Source organism: Polistes dominula, unplaced genomic scaffold (genome assembly GCF_049000335.1).
Source record: "Polistes dominula isolate Pdom_NZ unplaced genomic scaffold, Pdom_raw_medaka contig_20, whole genome shotgun sequence".
Classification (NCBI taxonomy): domain Eukaryota; kingdom Metazoa; phylum Arthropoda; class Insecta; order Hymenoptera; family Vespidae; genus Polistes; species Polistes dominula.
This window is the reverse complement of record NW_028301147.1, coordinates 7,039,054-7,054,061: the sequence shown is the minus strand read 5'-3', so window position 1 is coordinate 7,054,061 and position 15,008 is coordinate 7,039,054. Positions and strand designations below refer to the sequence as shown.

The following is a 15,008-nucleotide window of genomic DNA, read 5'->3' as shown; positions in this document are numbered from 1 at the left end:
CTGAAAACATTCCAAATACTTAGTAAGTTCTTTTCGTTTCAACTCAATCTAGTTTTTTACATTATATTCAATGAAATAGAAAAATATAACTGAAAATAACTAGAGAAATGCATGTGCTTGGAATGGCATTATGCTCGATTTCTAATCAATATCTGTAGTATGATATTTTTATTTTTAATGAAATATTTCAGTATTCGAAGAATCGATTATATTACCTGTGATGAAAAACTTTTACTTTGTTATTTATAATTTTCTCATTTTATTTTTATTTTTTGTTTAATAGTCAAAAGAATTCCGATTGCTTTATCGGGCCGAAGCCTAGGATGAAAGTTAATGTTATTTCGCGAATGCCTATGCTGCTGTTTGCCGCGTGAAAGGTTCGCATTTTAATTAGCGTCTTTCAATTATTAACGAATGTGAGTAATTTCGCGTAAAATAGGTGGGCACGATCGAAGGACCGGAAAAAAGCTAGTTTCAGAGCATCCGTGGAAATACTAGTATGTAATCGCTTTACAGTTACTGTATCGCGTTTATAATATAATACTTAAAAGGGAAACGAAACTTAACTATTTATTGTAATTAAATCATATCGAAGATGAAAGGGAAAGCTCCAATAGTAAAGAGTAGGATAATCGAGTAAATCCAAATCACTTTTGGTTATATTAGAGAAAATACGTTTCTATAATATTTCAAAAACAAGCGACATTGATGATGATAATGAATCATAAAAAAAAAGCGAAATCAGTTTCTCGTTTTCATTTATTTTAAAATTATTTTTCTTTTACTTCTTGTTGCGTTTTGGAAAATAAACAAAATGAAAAGAAAATGTATCGTGTGCGTGTCGTGTTGCGCACCTGGGGTTCCCATACCTCAATGTGGTTGTTACGGTTGTAGTGTAGGTTCAGCACCCGATAAATTTCGGAATCACCTCCTACTCGAAGGTCTTCAGCGTTTTTCACGCCTTCCGAAACCGCTTGTCTCGCGTACTTCTCCATTTGAATATAATAGAACTCCCTGAAATCAGAAGATAAACAGGATCGATTTAATAAAAATATTTAGATTTTCATCTTATTCATAAATTCAAGATATCGATGAAGAAAGGAACGTTAGAATGTTTGTTAAGTCTTGGTCTCGGTGTTAAATATGTCTTGATTAATCAAATGGCTAATATCAAATAAATTTGTAAAGATGATTAACTGCCTACATTGAAGTAAGAGTAAGAGTGAAAGAGGATCGAAATTATGTCGAGTTCTATTCGACGGCGATCATCTTGCCGGCGCTCAACTTCGACTTTCGTGGTACAGAGTATGCTAATACGTCGCCGATAATTAATTAAGGATCGATACTAAAAGTAGTCTGACGCAAGCTATGGAGGTAAGTGTGGAAGATGGGCTGACAAACGAAGAGGAGAAGGAGGAGAAGGAGGAGAAAAAGAAGAAAAAGAAGGGGAAAAAGTTGCAAAGCGGTGCGCGCAGCTCCTCGTCGACTGGCAAGCGACACGGTTCAAAGAGACTATTAAGAACGCGTTACAGCGTATCGTCCAAGAAAGCACCGACACTCTTTCTCCCTCTCTCTCACATATACACCGACACACACACACACACACACACACACACACACACACACAAAGCCAAACGACATACACATTCGAAAACTCCTTCCTCAGTGGGTAGCACTCCGTTCTTTCTTCCCAAGTTCGTCGGGTTCATATGGAAGAGGAAAAATTAAACGCTAGCAAGTTTAATGTTTACGTTCATTAATTAACTTGGTTAAACAAACATAAGTCACTAATTGGTGGGTAATTAGTATAGTAATAGTGACCCGAGCGTTCTCTCGCTCGCGATGCACAGTCCGGATGCGAAGGGTGCCTTCTCTTTTCCTCTTTCTCATTTAGTAATCACACAGTTGATTCTCTCTCTCTCTCTTTCTTTCGTGGTGGTAAAAGAAGGAAATTAAAACGATAGGTGCTAAGGGAAAATTTATCTTTGAAGCTCCGACGAAAGCACTCTCTCGTTCGCGCCTACTCTTCTCTCCTCTTTGTCTGAAAGATCAGAAATTTTGTCTGCTTGCTTCTGACGACTACGAGGACGAGAACAACGACGACGACGACGACGACGACGACGACGACGACGACGACGACGACGACGATGACGACGACGACTACGTAGTACTTCTCATTAAACGCTACGAGAGCTCCATTATTATTTCCGTGGTTAGTAATGCGCACTTTAGAAAATCCGCGGTGACGCGAAGCTTAACCGTACAAGAATATATTTTTAATATTTCATCGTTTCAAAGACGTTTTCTTAAGGGCCGGCCTACTTCCGCGGACAAAGAGAAAAAGCCCGACTTGCTTCGCACATTACGAAAAAGAACGTGTCGAAGAATTTCATTTTGTTCTTTGGCTTTATGCAAATGGAATATCTGAAACTTTGGCGTTAGGTGATTAGTTAAATTGCTCGTTTATTGCAAGTTTTTCATTGTAATTGTTTAAATGCATTTTATCACGTTATATAACGTAATAATATAACAAACTAATATATACCTATACGTATGTCTAACTATGTCATTCAATAGAAAAAATCGTATCGGAATATAAGGAAAAGGATAGTGCATTTTCTAGATATATCTTCTCATTTTCAGTATTGCTCGGAAATAAGTCGAGCGAGGAAGAGAAAAGTGAGCGAATGACTTGGCATTGTAAGAGAACGTGCTAGGCTTAGGTAGGCATCGTTAACTTGTACGAAGCATTTTCATTCTTCGGTGAAGCTTTTCCTCCTCTTCCTCCACCTTTTCCTCAAGTCCATAAAAGAGAAGTCGTATTCTCGCGGGGGAAATACCGTTGCGATACCGGTAAGAGTAGCAGTCGGGTTGATCTTGCAATTCGGATCTCTCGAGGGAATGCAAAGAAACACGCTTCACCGAGAATCCGTCGAGTCGTTCTTGTAAAACGCGACCCATCGACACGACACGACTTGATTCGAGTCATCCCCTACTACCACCTTCTCTTCCATAAATAATCTCGACAATACGATACCGACTCGCGAATCCTTGGTCTTCTTCGTTCGTTCGTCGTTGTTGCCATTGGGAGCAATTTTTAAGATTGCTTCCGACGAGACTCGATCGAAGTTAACAAATAAATGAAAAAGAAATTTATCGAGGCCAGCGTATTACTCTTTAACTTATTTTTCTTTATTTATTTTTTTTCTATTTTTCTTTCATATTTGTAAATTCAACGTCTTTAAAGAACAGAATAAGGAGATCTATATAAATGTATCGAATGAAACGCGCGAGTATCAATCGAAGAAGAACAATGACGGTTGGAACTTGAGATACAGCCAGATATCGTGTACTCAGAGATATCTGCAGGATGAAGAAAAAAGGTGAATATAAACGAGAAGCACTCTTCTTTCGATCGCTTCAGATTGGCTCTCCCGCCAATTAAGACAATTTCGCGTGCTCTTATCAGCAGTCAGCCAAGAGAAGGTTGCGCACGAGAGGAGGAGAACTGAAAGAGGAGCGTGACTCTACGAAACGAGTTTTTCTTTCTCTCTTTCTCTTTCTCTTTCTCTTTCTCTCTTTTTTTCTCTCGGCGACGCTCTTCTTCTCGAAACGACGACGGCTCCCGTCATCGGCTGGCTCGCTATCCCCGACTTCACCCTCTCGGCGATGTACGTGTCACCTGCGTCTATAATCCTTACTCAACCACCCATCAAGTGCATTCAAACTCGTCGTATCACCGAGTATAGGTAGAAAATATAGTAAGCAGAGTCTCGACTTGTGCTGGCTTTGTTGGTTAACGTATCGCATCCATCTGGAGTTATGTGCCACGAGGTATAGCACTGCTTCATCTTCGAAACTTGTATATGTCTATATATATATATATATATATATATAGATATATATATATCCGCGAAGTGCCTAATTAAAACAGACACCCGGAGATAGAGAGAAAACGGGACGAGAGACGAGAGACGAAACTGGTAGCATAATGGGGTGTAAGAGCGTGAGGGAGACGGCGCTAGTTCCGTAGTCGGTTTGACAAAAAGCCCGAGTGCTAGAATTGCCACTCTTCGACCACCAAGTGCAGAGAAGAAGAGCAACCGTCGAACTGAGAGAGAGAGAGAGAGAGAGAGAGAGAGAGTGAGTGAGAGAGAACGCAAGATGGAATGATAGAAAGAGAGAAAGAGAGAGAGAGAGAGAGAGAGAGAGAGAAGGAGAGAAAGGAAAGAGCGAGAAGAAGGGCTCGAGGTGGCTTGAGTGAGAGAGAAAGACCGCCAGTATGGACTAGAGGGTGAGCTACGGAGTCATTCATTATAGTATTGTATAATTAGGATAATAATAAGCTCTTCAGAGCCTCGGGTTTTCTTGCGCCTCGTTGCAACGGGGCGCCGACGAGAGAACGAACACCAGAGAGAGATAGAATAAAACAGAGAAAGATAGATGGAGAAAAATGGGAAAGAAAAAAGAGACAGAGAACAAGAGAGAGAGAGAGAGAGAGAGAGAGAGCGAGAGAGAAAAAGAGAAAAAGAAAGGAAAAAAGAAAGAGAGAGAACAGAGAGTGAGGAAGGAAAGAAGGAGTCTTCGCGAGGGTGATGATTATTAGCATCTAATTATGAGACGCTTTGGCGTCCAAACCGAAACAAGAGAGCTTGAACGAAAGAAAGAAAAAGAGATGACGACAGCGTTAACGACGACGACGACGACGATGGTGACGAAGTAAAAGAAGAAGAAGAAGAAGAAGAAGAAGAAGTAGTTGTCCTGGACGTTTCAAGATGTCGTATTCTTTCAGGGTTGACACAAAGGACAAGCCTAATGAGCGTCTTCTCACTGGAAACCGGAGTCATGTTTTTTTCAACCCTCACCGTGTTTCTCCTGACGAAAGGGTTGCGTGGTGTATTTAAGAAGCTGCCATGTGGACCATACTTTTTATGTTCGTCATTTGAGATTAGAGTTTTACACTTAGCGTATTATCATTAATTACGGGGAACGCGATTGACAAGTAAACAAGTAGCTCAATTAACAACTTCTAATTCTTTCTCGATCGTTTGTTTTTTATCGTTGAAAGTATAAATAAAAGAGAGCGTAGATAAAAGAAAGTAAAGAAGAATACAAGTACGGATCACGAATTTGATTATTTCTCTCTCTCTCTTTCTCTTTCTCTTTTTCTTTTTCTATCTTTTAACACGAATCTTCCTTGATATCGTGATTTCTTTCTAATTAGACGACCTTCCGTTAGCGTTATGATGTATCCGAGCGTTTAATGGTAATGTCTGTCGATACGGTACCTTCAACAGCGATCTCCATCGCTACAAGTTGCCATTTCGACGCGCCGCTTTTGTAACGCGGGCGCGTACGCCGTATAGGCGAGAGCACCAATTAAAAGGGGGAGCGGCTCTAGTACTCGCCTGTTTTTTTTTCTTTTCCTTTCTCCTTCTCTCTCTCTCTCTTACTCTTTCTATTTCTCTTTCTTTCTCTTTCTCTCTCTCTCATTTTTTGTATCTCTCTCTCTCTCTCATTCTCTTGCCACTTTGTAGACAGTCTACCGATTCGAAATAAGCAACGCCGTCGTGTATTTCGATGGCCAAAATCACGTTGGTAAATTACGACGATAGGGTGTAGAGAATCTCGCAAACGTTGTAGTCAACTGTGTTTGGTCTTGTACCGCCTTAAAAATCTCGTAAAGTGACTTCAAGAGGACTACGAGATAGGGTAAAACGAGTGCGTCTTCTCGCCTTACCAAGTCTTCTTTCTTTTTCTTTTCTTTGAATTTCTTTCATTCAGTGGATCGTTCTTCTCTCTCTCTCTCTCTCTCTCTCTCTCTCTCTACTCACTCTCTTTCTTTTTCTTTTTTGTCCTCTCTTGGACTTACTTTTCTTAAGACAGTCCCCCTTAACGGTTACGCCAAAGCGGTTAACCTTCGACAATAGTAAGAAAGCACTTCGGCTCCTAAGAACAGAACTGACCCTGTGAACGTCTCAACGAACCCCTGCCAACCTTCCGTCTTTCTTACCGTAACTTTCCCACGAATTTTTACCAAAGGGGAGGAGAGATTGAAGAAAAATATATTCGCAAAACGACTTCGCTTCTCGTGATGGGATAAGGTCGCTTTTTTTAAAGTTAATTCTAACAAACTTGTCGTTTGACTCATTTCTATTATTATGTAAATAGTAAACATTTATTTGTATATAATAGAAATAATGATCGTATAAATAATGTTTCACTTAAGTGGGCTGATTTAAAAAAAAATTGATATTAATGAGAAATATGAAGCAAAGCGAAAGATTATACTCCTTCTTTTACTAACTATTTCCTTAAATTTGTGAAAAAGAACGACAAAGAAAATAACGGAGAAGCAGCGAGTCTTGAAAAAAATATTCCGAAAAAAGTTTCACATGTACTGCTCGTACTACTCCGCTTTATTTTGTGGCCGTACAAGGCGTGAAAGTGCGTATAACGAGAGAACGTTAAGTAACGGAGTAGGAGAAAGAATAGAAGGGGAGATGGAGGAGGACGAAGAGGAGGAGAAGAAGGTGGGGGAGGAGAAAGCAGTAGAGAAGATGACTGCGGGTGGTGGTCGCGAGGAAGGAGGTTTGGTTGGAGGAGTTGGGGGTACCATGACGGATATGGATGGATGGATGGGTGGGTAGGCGCATTTGCCCGTCAGGGCGTAAGGGTCCATTCAGAGAACGCGTTCAAAAAGGTGTCGCGCGGGGTCTTGATGTTGCACCCTGTGCACCCTTCTTAATTAGTAATTAACACTTTAATGCCATCTGCACTCAGACTCGTAGGCGACAAGCAAGCTGCACTACCGAATGTGTCGGTTTTTGTCGTCGTCGTCGTCGTCGTCGTCGTCGTCGTCGTCGTCGTCGTCGTCGTCGTCGTCGTCGTCATCGTCATCGTCGTCATCGTCGTCATCGTCGTCATCGTCGTCATCGTCCTCGTCGTCGTTTTCGACATTGTCGTTTGCGACATCGTTGCGATATTAACGACGACGTGGACGATATCGATGTATATGACGATATACTTGTGTTGGTACTGTTTTACATTTGTAGTAGTGATGGTGGTTGAGCTCTGAGCGCGCTCGAGCTCTGGAAAATCTCGTAATTAAAATACAAGTTAACAAGTGATTACATCGTTCTGTTCGTCAGAACTCGCGCACCGTCAGTTACGATATTGCAAAAGCGTACATTTCTTCGGCGGTGCCCCTTACGATCCCTACTCACTGCCTCTATCCACCTACCGTCCTTACTTTCGTTGTCCGATGCAACTCGTTGAAATCCTATCACTGTTACCATCGACCAATCGAGAATCGGAGATTCTAGAAGGGTCGCTTGACATACCGTTCTATTGGAAATTGAATTATAAGGCGTTTTCGAAACAACTCTTATGCGAACGCATGGTTAATACTGAACGAAATATATAATAAGGTTCCTTATTTTTCAGAATAAGACGTCTCAAAAGAAAAATGCATTATCATATGGAATTGAACAAGTGATTAACTCAGATTTTCTTATATCATTTTTTTTCTTTTGCAAATTGTTTTAAATTAGCATCAATTGAATGATTTTTTTTTTCAAAAATATTAAAGATATACTGATCCCTCATACGACAGCTGGGAAATAGAATGAAAAAAAGGAAAAAAAATAGTGGGGTGAAAGGAAGGTTGTCCTCGGAAGATCGCGGTATGATTCGTTCTTGCCACCCTTCTCGTAAGCAAGAAGGACACGCGACATCGTCCTCCCTATCGTAGATCCGCTACTAAGCCACCTTTTTTCTTTCTCTTTCTATTCCTTTCTCTCTTGCTCTTTATGAGCAAGTTTCCTAAGCCAGTGAGACAATCGGCCGATGATCGTATGGCAGATGTGCTCCCGACAATAAACCGAGCTCCTGGGCCCTTCGCCCTTCATAAAAGAGAGGGATGTCGAGAAACGGTGGCACTAGACGAGAGAAAGAGAAGAAGAGAGAGAAAATAAGAGAAAGACTGAACGAACGAGTCTAACGAAGAAAAAGAGAAGGGGGCACTGAGCACGGGGGTCCTACAACATCGACCACGAAGGGTCCGCATGCCGCACGCGCCGATCTTACAATGCACACTTTTCGTGCGCCCCTTGCTTTTCACTGGTCACCCTCTCTTTCTCTCTCTCCTTCGTTCTTTTTCTCTCTTTCTTTCACCCTTCGCCATCCCGTTTCTTTTTGCATCTGGCTGCCTTAAAGCTTGTTTCTCTCTCTCTTTTTGCTTCTGCTTCTGCTTCTGCTTCTCCCCCTTTCCCTACTATAGTTTTTTCTTTTCTTCATTCTCTTTACTGTAAGTTCCCCCACAGACCCCCTTTTTCTTGTTCATCGTCGAGAAACTAGAGGACGATAGGGGAAGCACTGTTAGACAGATAATTTTGTCAGCCAGCCGCACGTTCCTCCTATCCTTCATTCATCTTATGCAAATCGTCTTCACGAATGAAATTATGCAAAGAGCATTAGAGTCGTCGAAAAGAATTGATTCCTCGCGATATTGATCTACATCTACAAACGAACTGATTCAAGACCATAGAATTAAATTGTTTAATAATTAAACACTTTTAATTTCTTTGTGTATTAATATATTTGATATAGTTATAATAATAATACAAGAACTTTAACAATAAAGAGAAATAATATTCCGAAGGAAAGGATGACAGTACTAAGAATGTCTTCAAAATAAATTAACAATGAGATATGCTATCTCACATCTTTAGAATTGAAGGATAAATCAAGAGAACCTAACCTCGTTTCTTGCACTTGGAATCACGAATTAACTCTTTGGCGTGGGGTTTAGCCTTTTCGAAAGAGAAAGAGAGAGAGTTAGAGAGATAAAAGAAAAGGACGAGAAAAAGAGACAGAGTTCGGAGAGAACGAAGGGGCAGTTGCACCATCCACATGAGCTAAGAGGGGTGGTTTTCAAAGCTACGAAGAGTAAAAGAGAGTAAGAGAGAAGGAGAGTTAGATGAGGTAAGGGGTATCGGAGAGGCTGGTGCAGTAGGAGGGTGGTTGGAGGGTGGTTAGAGGGTGTTTGAGGGAGCGGGGGCAGCTGCTTTGAGCGGTTTCACTCTTCAATGGACCCGGACTAACCCTCCTTCTCCTATCGGACCTTCCCTTCCCTCCCCTCTCTTTGCATGCATCCATCTCGTCCGCGATTCGTATCCTCGTCGCACTTCGGCATCGTCCAAGCATTTTTTTATTCGATCGATTTTCTCTGCTAAGCCACCCGGCGATGCACCGCCACTACCAACACCAAAGCTACTACCAACGTCTACACCGCCGCTGCATTCTCTACGTGTATTACGTATATGTTCACGTATATATGTGCAAATACACGCCTTAGAAAGGCGTTACAGAGGCGTTGTTGACGATATAACTATTCGGATACGTCGACGATGCATCACCAAGAAAATTGTCCCTGAACATGACCACTTCATCGACGCTTCAAAGAAATGTCAAGGTCGAACGATTAAATTTCTGAACGACTATGTGGGAAAGCTGTTTTTTACTTCTTCTCAATTTTGTTTTTCATTCATCATGTTCAAGTTTGAAAATTTACGTTTCATGCGATATTTTCTCTTCTATATAGAAAATAAGAATATTCGGTTATACATATAAAAAATTTTTGATGAATCTTAAAAGTAAAAGATAAACAAATCGAAAACATCAAAGCAATCGCTTTAAAAATGTCAACCTGTTACTTGTCAACCAAAAACATTTTACGGAAATTTTCAGATCGATAGTTCTTGTGATATTACGTATGTGATAGAAAAAGGTAAACAATACAAAGACGAGATGAAGATAGAAAAAGATGTTTTATGATTTTGATATTACAGAAAGGTAATTTCTAAATATTTAAAGTAGAAAACTTCTGAACATTTGCTAAAAAATATGGGGTTTTATGATGATCTGCCTAAAACTTATTGTTAAACTTGGGACCTTGTACTTATCGGGCGACTACTCTTCCAACTTAACTACTCAGGCTCTCCACCTTCACACGAATACCTAGTAGTTATGCTATGGAGGAGTCTCGATTCTACATTTTGCACATCTGTCCTGAAGTTCTAATGCCTGCTGGGACGACAATGAAGCAGTTAAGTCCTTGGCGCATCGGCTGAGTACACACAGCGTTACGGACAGTGAGAGACGAAGAAGGAGAGACTGAGATAGAGTAAAAGAATAAGCGAAAGAGAAAGAGAGAGAGAGAGAGAGAGAGAGAGAGAGAGAGAGAAAGACGGAAAGGGAGACGTACGAATACGAAAGGAGACCAGAGAGAGATGGAGTAGGGCAATCCCCTGAAACGTACGTTCAGAAGCGTTCGTTGAAGTGAGATAGAGAGACACCCATAGTAAGGGCGAGTGAACGAGCGAGAGAAAGAAAGAGAAAAAGAACACACGGAAACGCGTATACGAAGGCGAGCGTAGGAGAAGGGTTGCCTAGGTTAGGGACTCGGAAAACATCCTTTGTCGAATACCCCACCGGGACCGCTCAACCGCCCGGCAACTCGTTCAACCCGCTGAAAAAAATCAATAATTCTTTGTTGTCAAGTTTACCTCCTGTCATACCATGCTAAACCGCATTACGAGTTCAACGCTGGAAAGGGTGTAAGAAGAGGAAGCTAGAAGGATTCTTCCTCGCGTTCAATCTTCTAAGTATCTTTTTAAGGGCCAAAGCAATCAATGTACATATTTCGATTGATAAGAATAATCTTATTAGTTGGAAAACGATATTTCCTTCTTTCAAGGGTTTCGCATGAAGATTGAAAAAAATTAAACATACAACTTCTTACGTAGAATGAGCACGTCGGTCGTATTCGTCGTATTTCATTCGAATAGTAGTACCTATAATAAAAGAAACCTATCAATAATTCCTATTCGTGCACGTGCATCGTAAAAGATTAAACTTTGAGATCGAGAAGGGTGTATTTAGTAAGGAAGGAAGATTTCGATATTTACCCCAAAAACTTTGAAAAAAGAAGCTCCCTTGTTTTTTGTTAGTGTACGAGGCGTTGTGAGATCATCGCGTGATCTACGGAAAACCGTTACACGTTTGATGGGGTGAGCAAAGAAAAGTGACAGTGAAAAAAGTGAGTAGAGAGAAAAAGAGGAAAAGAGAGAGAGAGGTTGGATGATGGCTTTAAGGGTGGAACTCGTGGCAGTAGGGCAGTAGGTTAGCTAGGGGCGGTAGCTACCCTCCCAGTATCTCTAGTGCGTATAGTTCGTTGGGTAACAGTAAATAGGATTTACTAGACAACTGTCGACCACCGGGAAGCAGCCTAGGCAACTGTAAATATTCGATAAGATTACGTTTATGTCTGTTAAACGATCCCGCTACGGCCAACTCAGGTAAACGCCCTTGCCTTTTTGGGTGTCATAATGAAATTCGTAAAACTGTATCACGCTTATTATTCGATTGAATGATTAGCAAAAATGTTGTTCGGTCTGTGGAATATTTTAAACATTTCATTAATTCGTCGATATTTATTCGAATCTAAGACAATGCTAGAAATGAATTAGATAAAAATATATCGTAATAGATCGTAATATTATTTAACTTTCAAGTTAATTTTATAAATGAAATTCAATATATGAAAATCCGACACCGGACAACATAGACTCTTGATTAGGACAAGGTAATCGATAAAAAAAAGTAGTTTCCATTTTTCTTTTTACTAATTCAACCGAGGTTACTACTTCTTCAACAACACGTTTCGGCGGCCTACTTGTCGCCCGTATGTAATATAATGTAAGATAGTCATTTTGCTTAGCTCGTTTGCCCGCATGCTTCTAGCATACTCAAGAGATGACTTGGCATATGGGCGATTTGCATAGGACGTCGATGAAAAAACGGTTCTACGCGATCGCCGTTCCGCAAATAATCTTGGAAAAGATGTACTAAAAAGAACGAAATTAGGAGAATTCTAAGTATTTTTTAACCTCCATCCGCGAGAGTGAAAATATTCAATATATAGAAACACATTCGATGTGGTTTTTATTCGTGTGAGTGTGTTTGTGTATACGTTATTTCCCCTTTTTGAATTCTCTCGTACTAATTTATTAGGTCGTTTAAATAAATATCAATAAACGAAGCGGCACCGCTTGATAGTAATATTACTGAGATTGTTGGTGACGTTTGTAGAATTCGAGGAGTCGACGAAGGGCCGTTTGAGAAAGGTAGAAACGGCGCGTTTAAATCGATTTTCGAGTGCTTTCGATTTTACCGTATTTCTTTACGCGAGAGCCTACTCTTGCTCCGAAAAGAACTTGATCTAGTTGGGAAGTGCCGAACACAGAGAAAGAAGAGAAGAAGAGAGAAATGGGAGAAAGAGAGAAAGAGAAAGAGAAAGAGAAAAAGAGAAAGGGAAAGAGAAAGAGAGAGAGAGAGAGAGAGAGAGAGAAAGAGAGAGAGGTAACGTGGATAGAAGAGACCGGCAATATCTCAGAGAAGGGTAATATCCAGTGACGAATAGTGTTTGATCTGGCTCTGCGCCATGGTGTAAAGGACAGATGCAATTTGCCTGATATCGTTTTACTGACAAAAATATCGAATGACGTGGCGCCACCAAGAGTCGTGACACGGACGGTCCCTTCTCCCTACCCACCCTTTATCTACTCCTACCACCCCATTTCCACCTCAGCCTCCACCCCACCTCCGCTCGTCTTCGAGAGAATCACGACGTCCGGCCCAACGGGTTTTCCGGAAAATCTTTTTTACAAGCTTTTTCAATTAACTCCGACGACGCTGCTATCGTCCTCGCTGACGACCTCTGTTAACCGTCCCACCTTTTTCTATCCTCCTCCCTTTTTTCTACTTTCGTCCTTTGCAAATCGTTTTTCATTCGTCCAACCCTCGCCAAATTTCCTTTAAACTCGCGATTTTCAACTGAATGCATCAGGCTACGATCGATCGGTCAGGATAATTACGCATTGGAAAAGTTGCGAGATGATCGAAATTCAAATAGTTCGGAGGATTTAACGTTTATTAAAATTTTTGTTTATTCATTACATTTTTCCCGCCCACAATTTTGCAGAGACGACGTATACGTTGAAATGCGAGACATAATAATTAACTAGCACATTTGAACGTGAATCATTGACTTTTAACGTCGAACCTATCGAAACATAATCTTATTAATTCAACTCGGAAAAGCGCGAATGTCTCGAACGTCCTACACGTTAAAACGTATTTCACAAAAATATGTGACGCGTTACTTTGCATCCAGGAGGAGGAGGAAGAGAAGAAGAAGGAAAGGGAGGAGAAAAGAGAGAGAGAAAGAGAAAAATGATAAAGTTAACATGAGCTCTTTTTCTCTTTCCTCCCGTTCTCTCCTTCCTTTCTTCAAAAGAGACATTATTTATATCATCGTCTGCCGCGAGTTGTACATTTTTTCCTGTCCGAAGAAGCGAGGAACAGTGGAAAAATGGCAAAAATTTAATGCATTTTACCCAGTCTGAATCGAGATGTCGTAGATCCTGATTTAAAAAAAAAAGAGACATAACAAGAGAAGGAAGGGGAATGAGAGAAGGAAAGAGAGAAAGAGATGGAGAGAAAGAGGAACACGGATGGAAAGGGAGACAAATGGAGGAAGGAGGCACACGTAAAACTAAATGAGATAGGTAGATAGATAGAAGGATAGACAGATAAACGGAACAGAAAGAGAGAAAGAAAGAAAGAAAGGGTGGAGAGGGTAAAAAGCAGAGAAGAGTAGGAAGATGCGATGTATGGTAGAGATCGAGAGAGAAAAAAAGAGAAAGAGAGAGAGAGAGAAAAAAAAAAGAAAGAAAGAATGAGAGAAACGGATGAATCGTGCATGCAGAAGAGCCGGGAAGAACGACGAATTGGGACGAAACGGGGAGGGTAGTGGGATTTCAAACGAAATCAATTCAGAATCGCTGTCCAGCCGAACGTTACCCTCGCGAACGCTGGGATAAATGTTGGCCGAAACAGTAATTTCACGCCCAGTCCCCAGCACGTCTGATCCTGTCGCTTTAGTGCACGATACACCGTCTCGCTGCATCGCCTGTTCAGTTACCCTTCGTGTGAAATTTTCATCATTTTCAAATCTCCAATTTTCTTCTCTTTCGTAGATCGTAGAAATATAATAGTTATTAGATTATAGTTTAATTCTTACGATAATCTCTAAGAATAACAACGCAACGCTGATAATAATAATAATAATAATAATTATTATTATTATTATAAATCTAATATGGCAGGAGCTTTTGGTAAAAAAAAACCTGTGTTATTGCAACGAAGAGATTGAAAGAAAGCACTAATTATCGGCAGGAAATGAAAAGCTTGTTTAGCGTAACATAGGACAAAGTAAACGATTCGGTCAAAGATTATTCCAGTTCTAGATGTCTTTTTTCGAAACATCGAACGAGAACGAATATTCCTTCTCTATACTTTGATACAGAAAGAAACAAGGCATGCGATATAACGCAGCGTAGGTGGGAAAGAAAAGAAGGATACAGAGAGAAAGAAATAGAGAGGGAGAGTAGAGGGAGAGTAGAGTAATAAGAGGGCATAACGAAGTCGACGATAATCCATGCACGGACAATTTCATTTCTACCGCACAATCCCGTCTTTTGCTCTCCCTCTCTCTATTTCTCTCTTTTTCTTTCTTTTTCTCTCTCTCTCTCTCTCTCTTCCTCTCATTTTCTCTTTATCTCTCTCTATCCTACTTTCATCTCTCTTTATCTCTATTTCCCTTTATCTCTCATCCGAGCCTGCGCCGTAGCTTTTTTGATAAACTGTTTTCCGCGTTTTTCACCGGTGGATGTAAATTAAATCCTCCATGGAGGCCGACGGAGGCTCACATCTCCCTGCTGCCCCCAGGATTCGTCCTTCATCCTCACCCACCTGCTGTTCCTCTTTCTCTCTTTTCCCTTCCTATTTATCTCTTTCTCTATCTTTCCCTTTAGTCCCTTCGCCCACGAGCCATCGCGGCGTATACAAAGCCGATTAGGACGGGACACTGGGAACATTATCAT

General features: G+C 40.7%; 1 protein-coding gene across 3 annotated transcripts in view; it reads right to left on the bottom strand.

The window, feature by feature from the left end:
* LOC107074078 (uncharacterized) overlaps nucleotides 1-15,008 on the bottom strand; it is a 61,377-nt gene that overhangs the window by 29,855 nt on the left and 16,514 nt on the right. For 2 of the 3 annotated variants that reach the window (XM_015335124.2, XM_015335126.2), the window contains exon 4: nucleotides 855-1,014. In XM_015335124.2, coding sequence (XP_015190610.2) covers nucleotides 855-1,014 — 160 coding nt within the window. The remainder of the gene's footprint in view (nucleotides 1-854; nucleotides 1,015-15,008) is intronic. The other variant, XM_015335125.2, reaches the window with a different exon arrangement.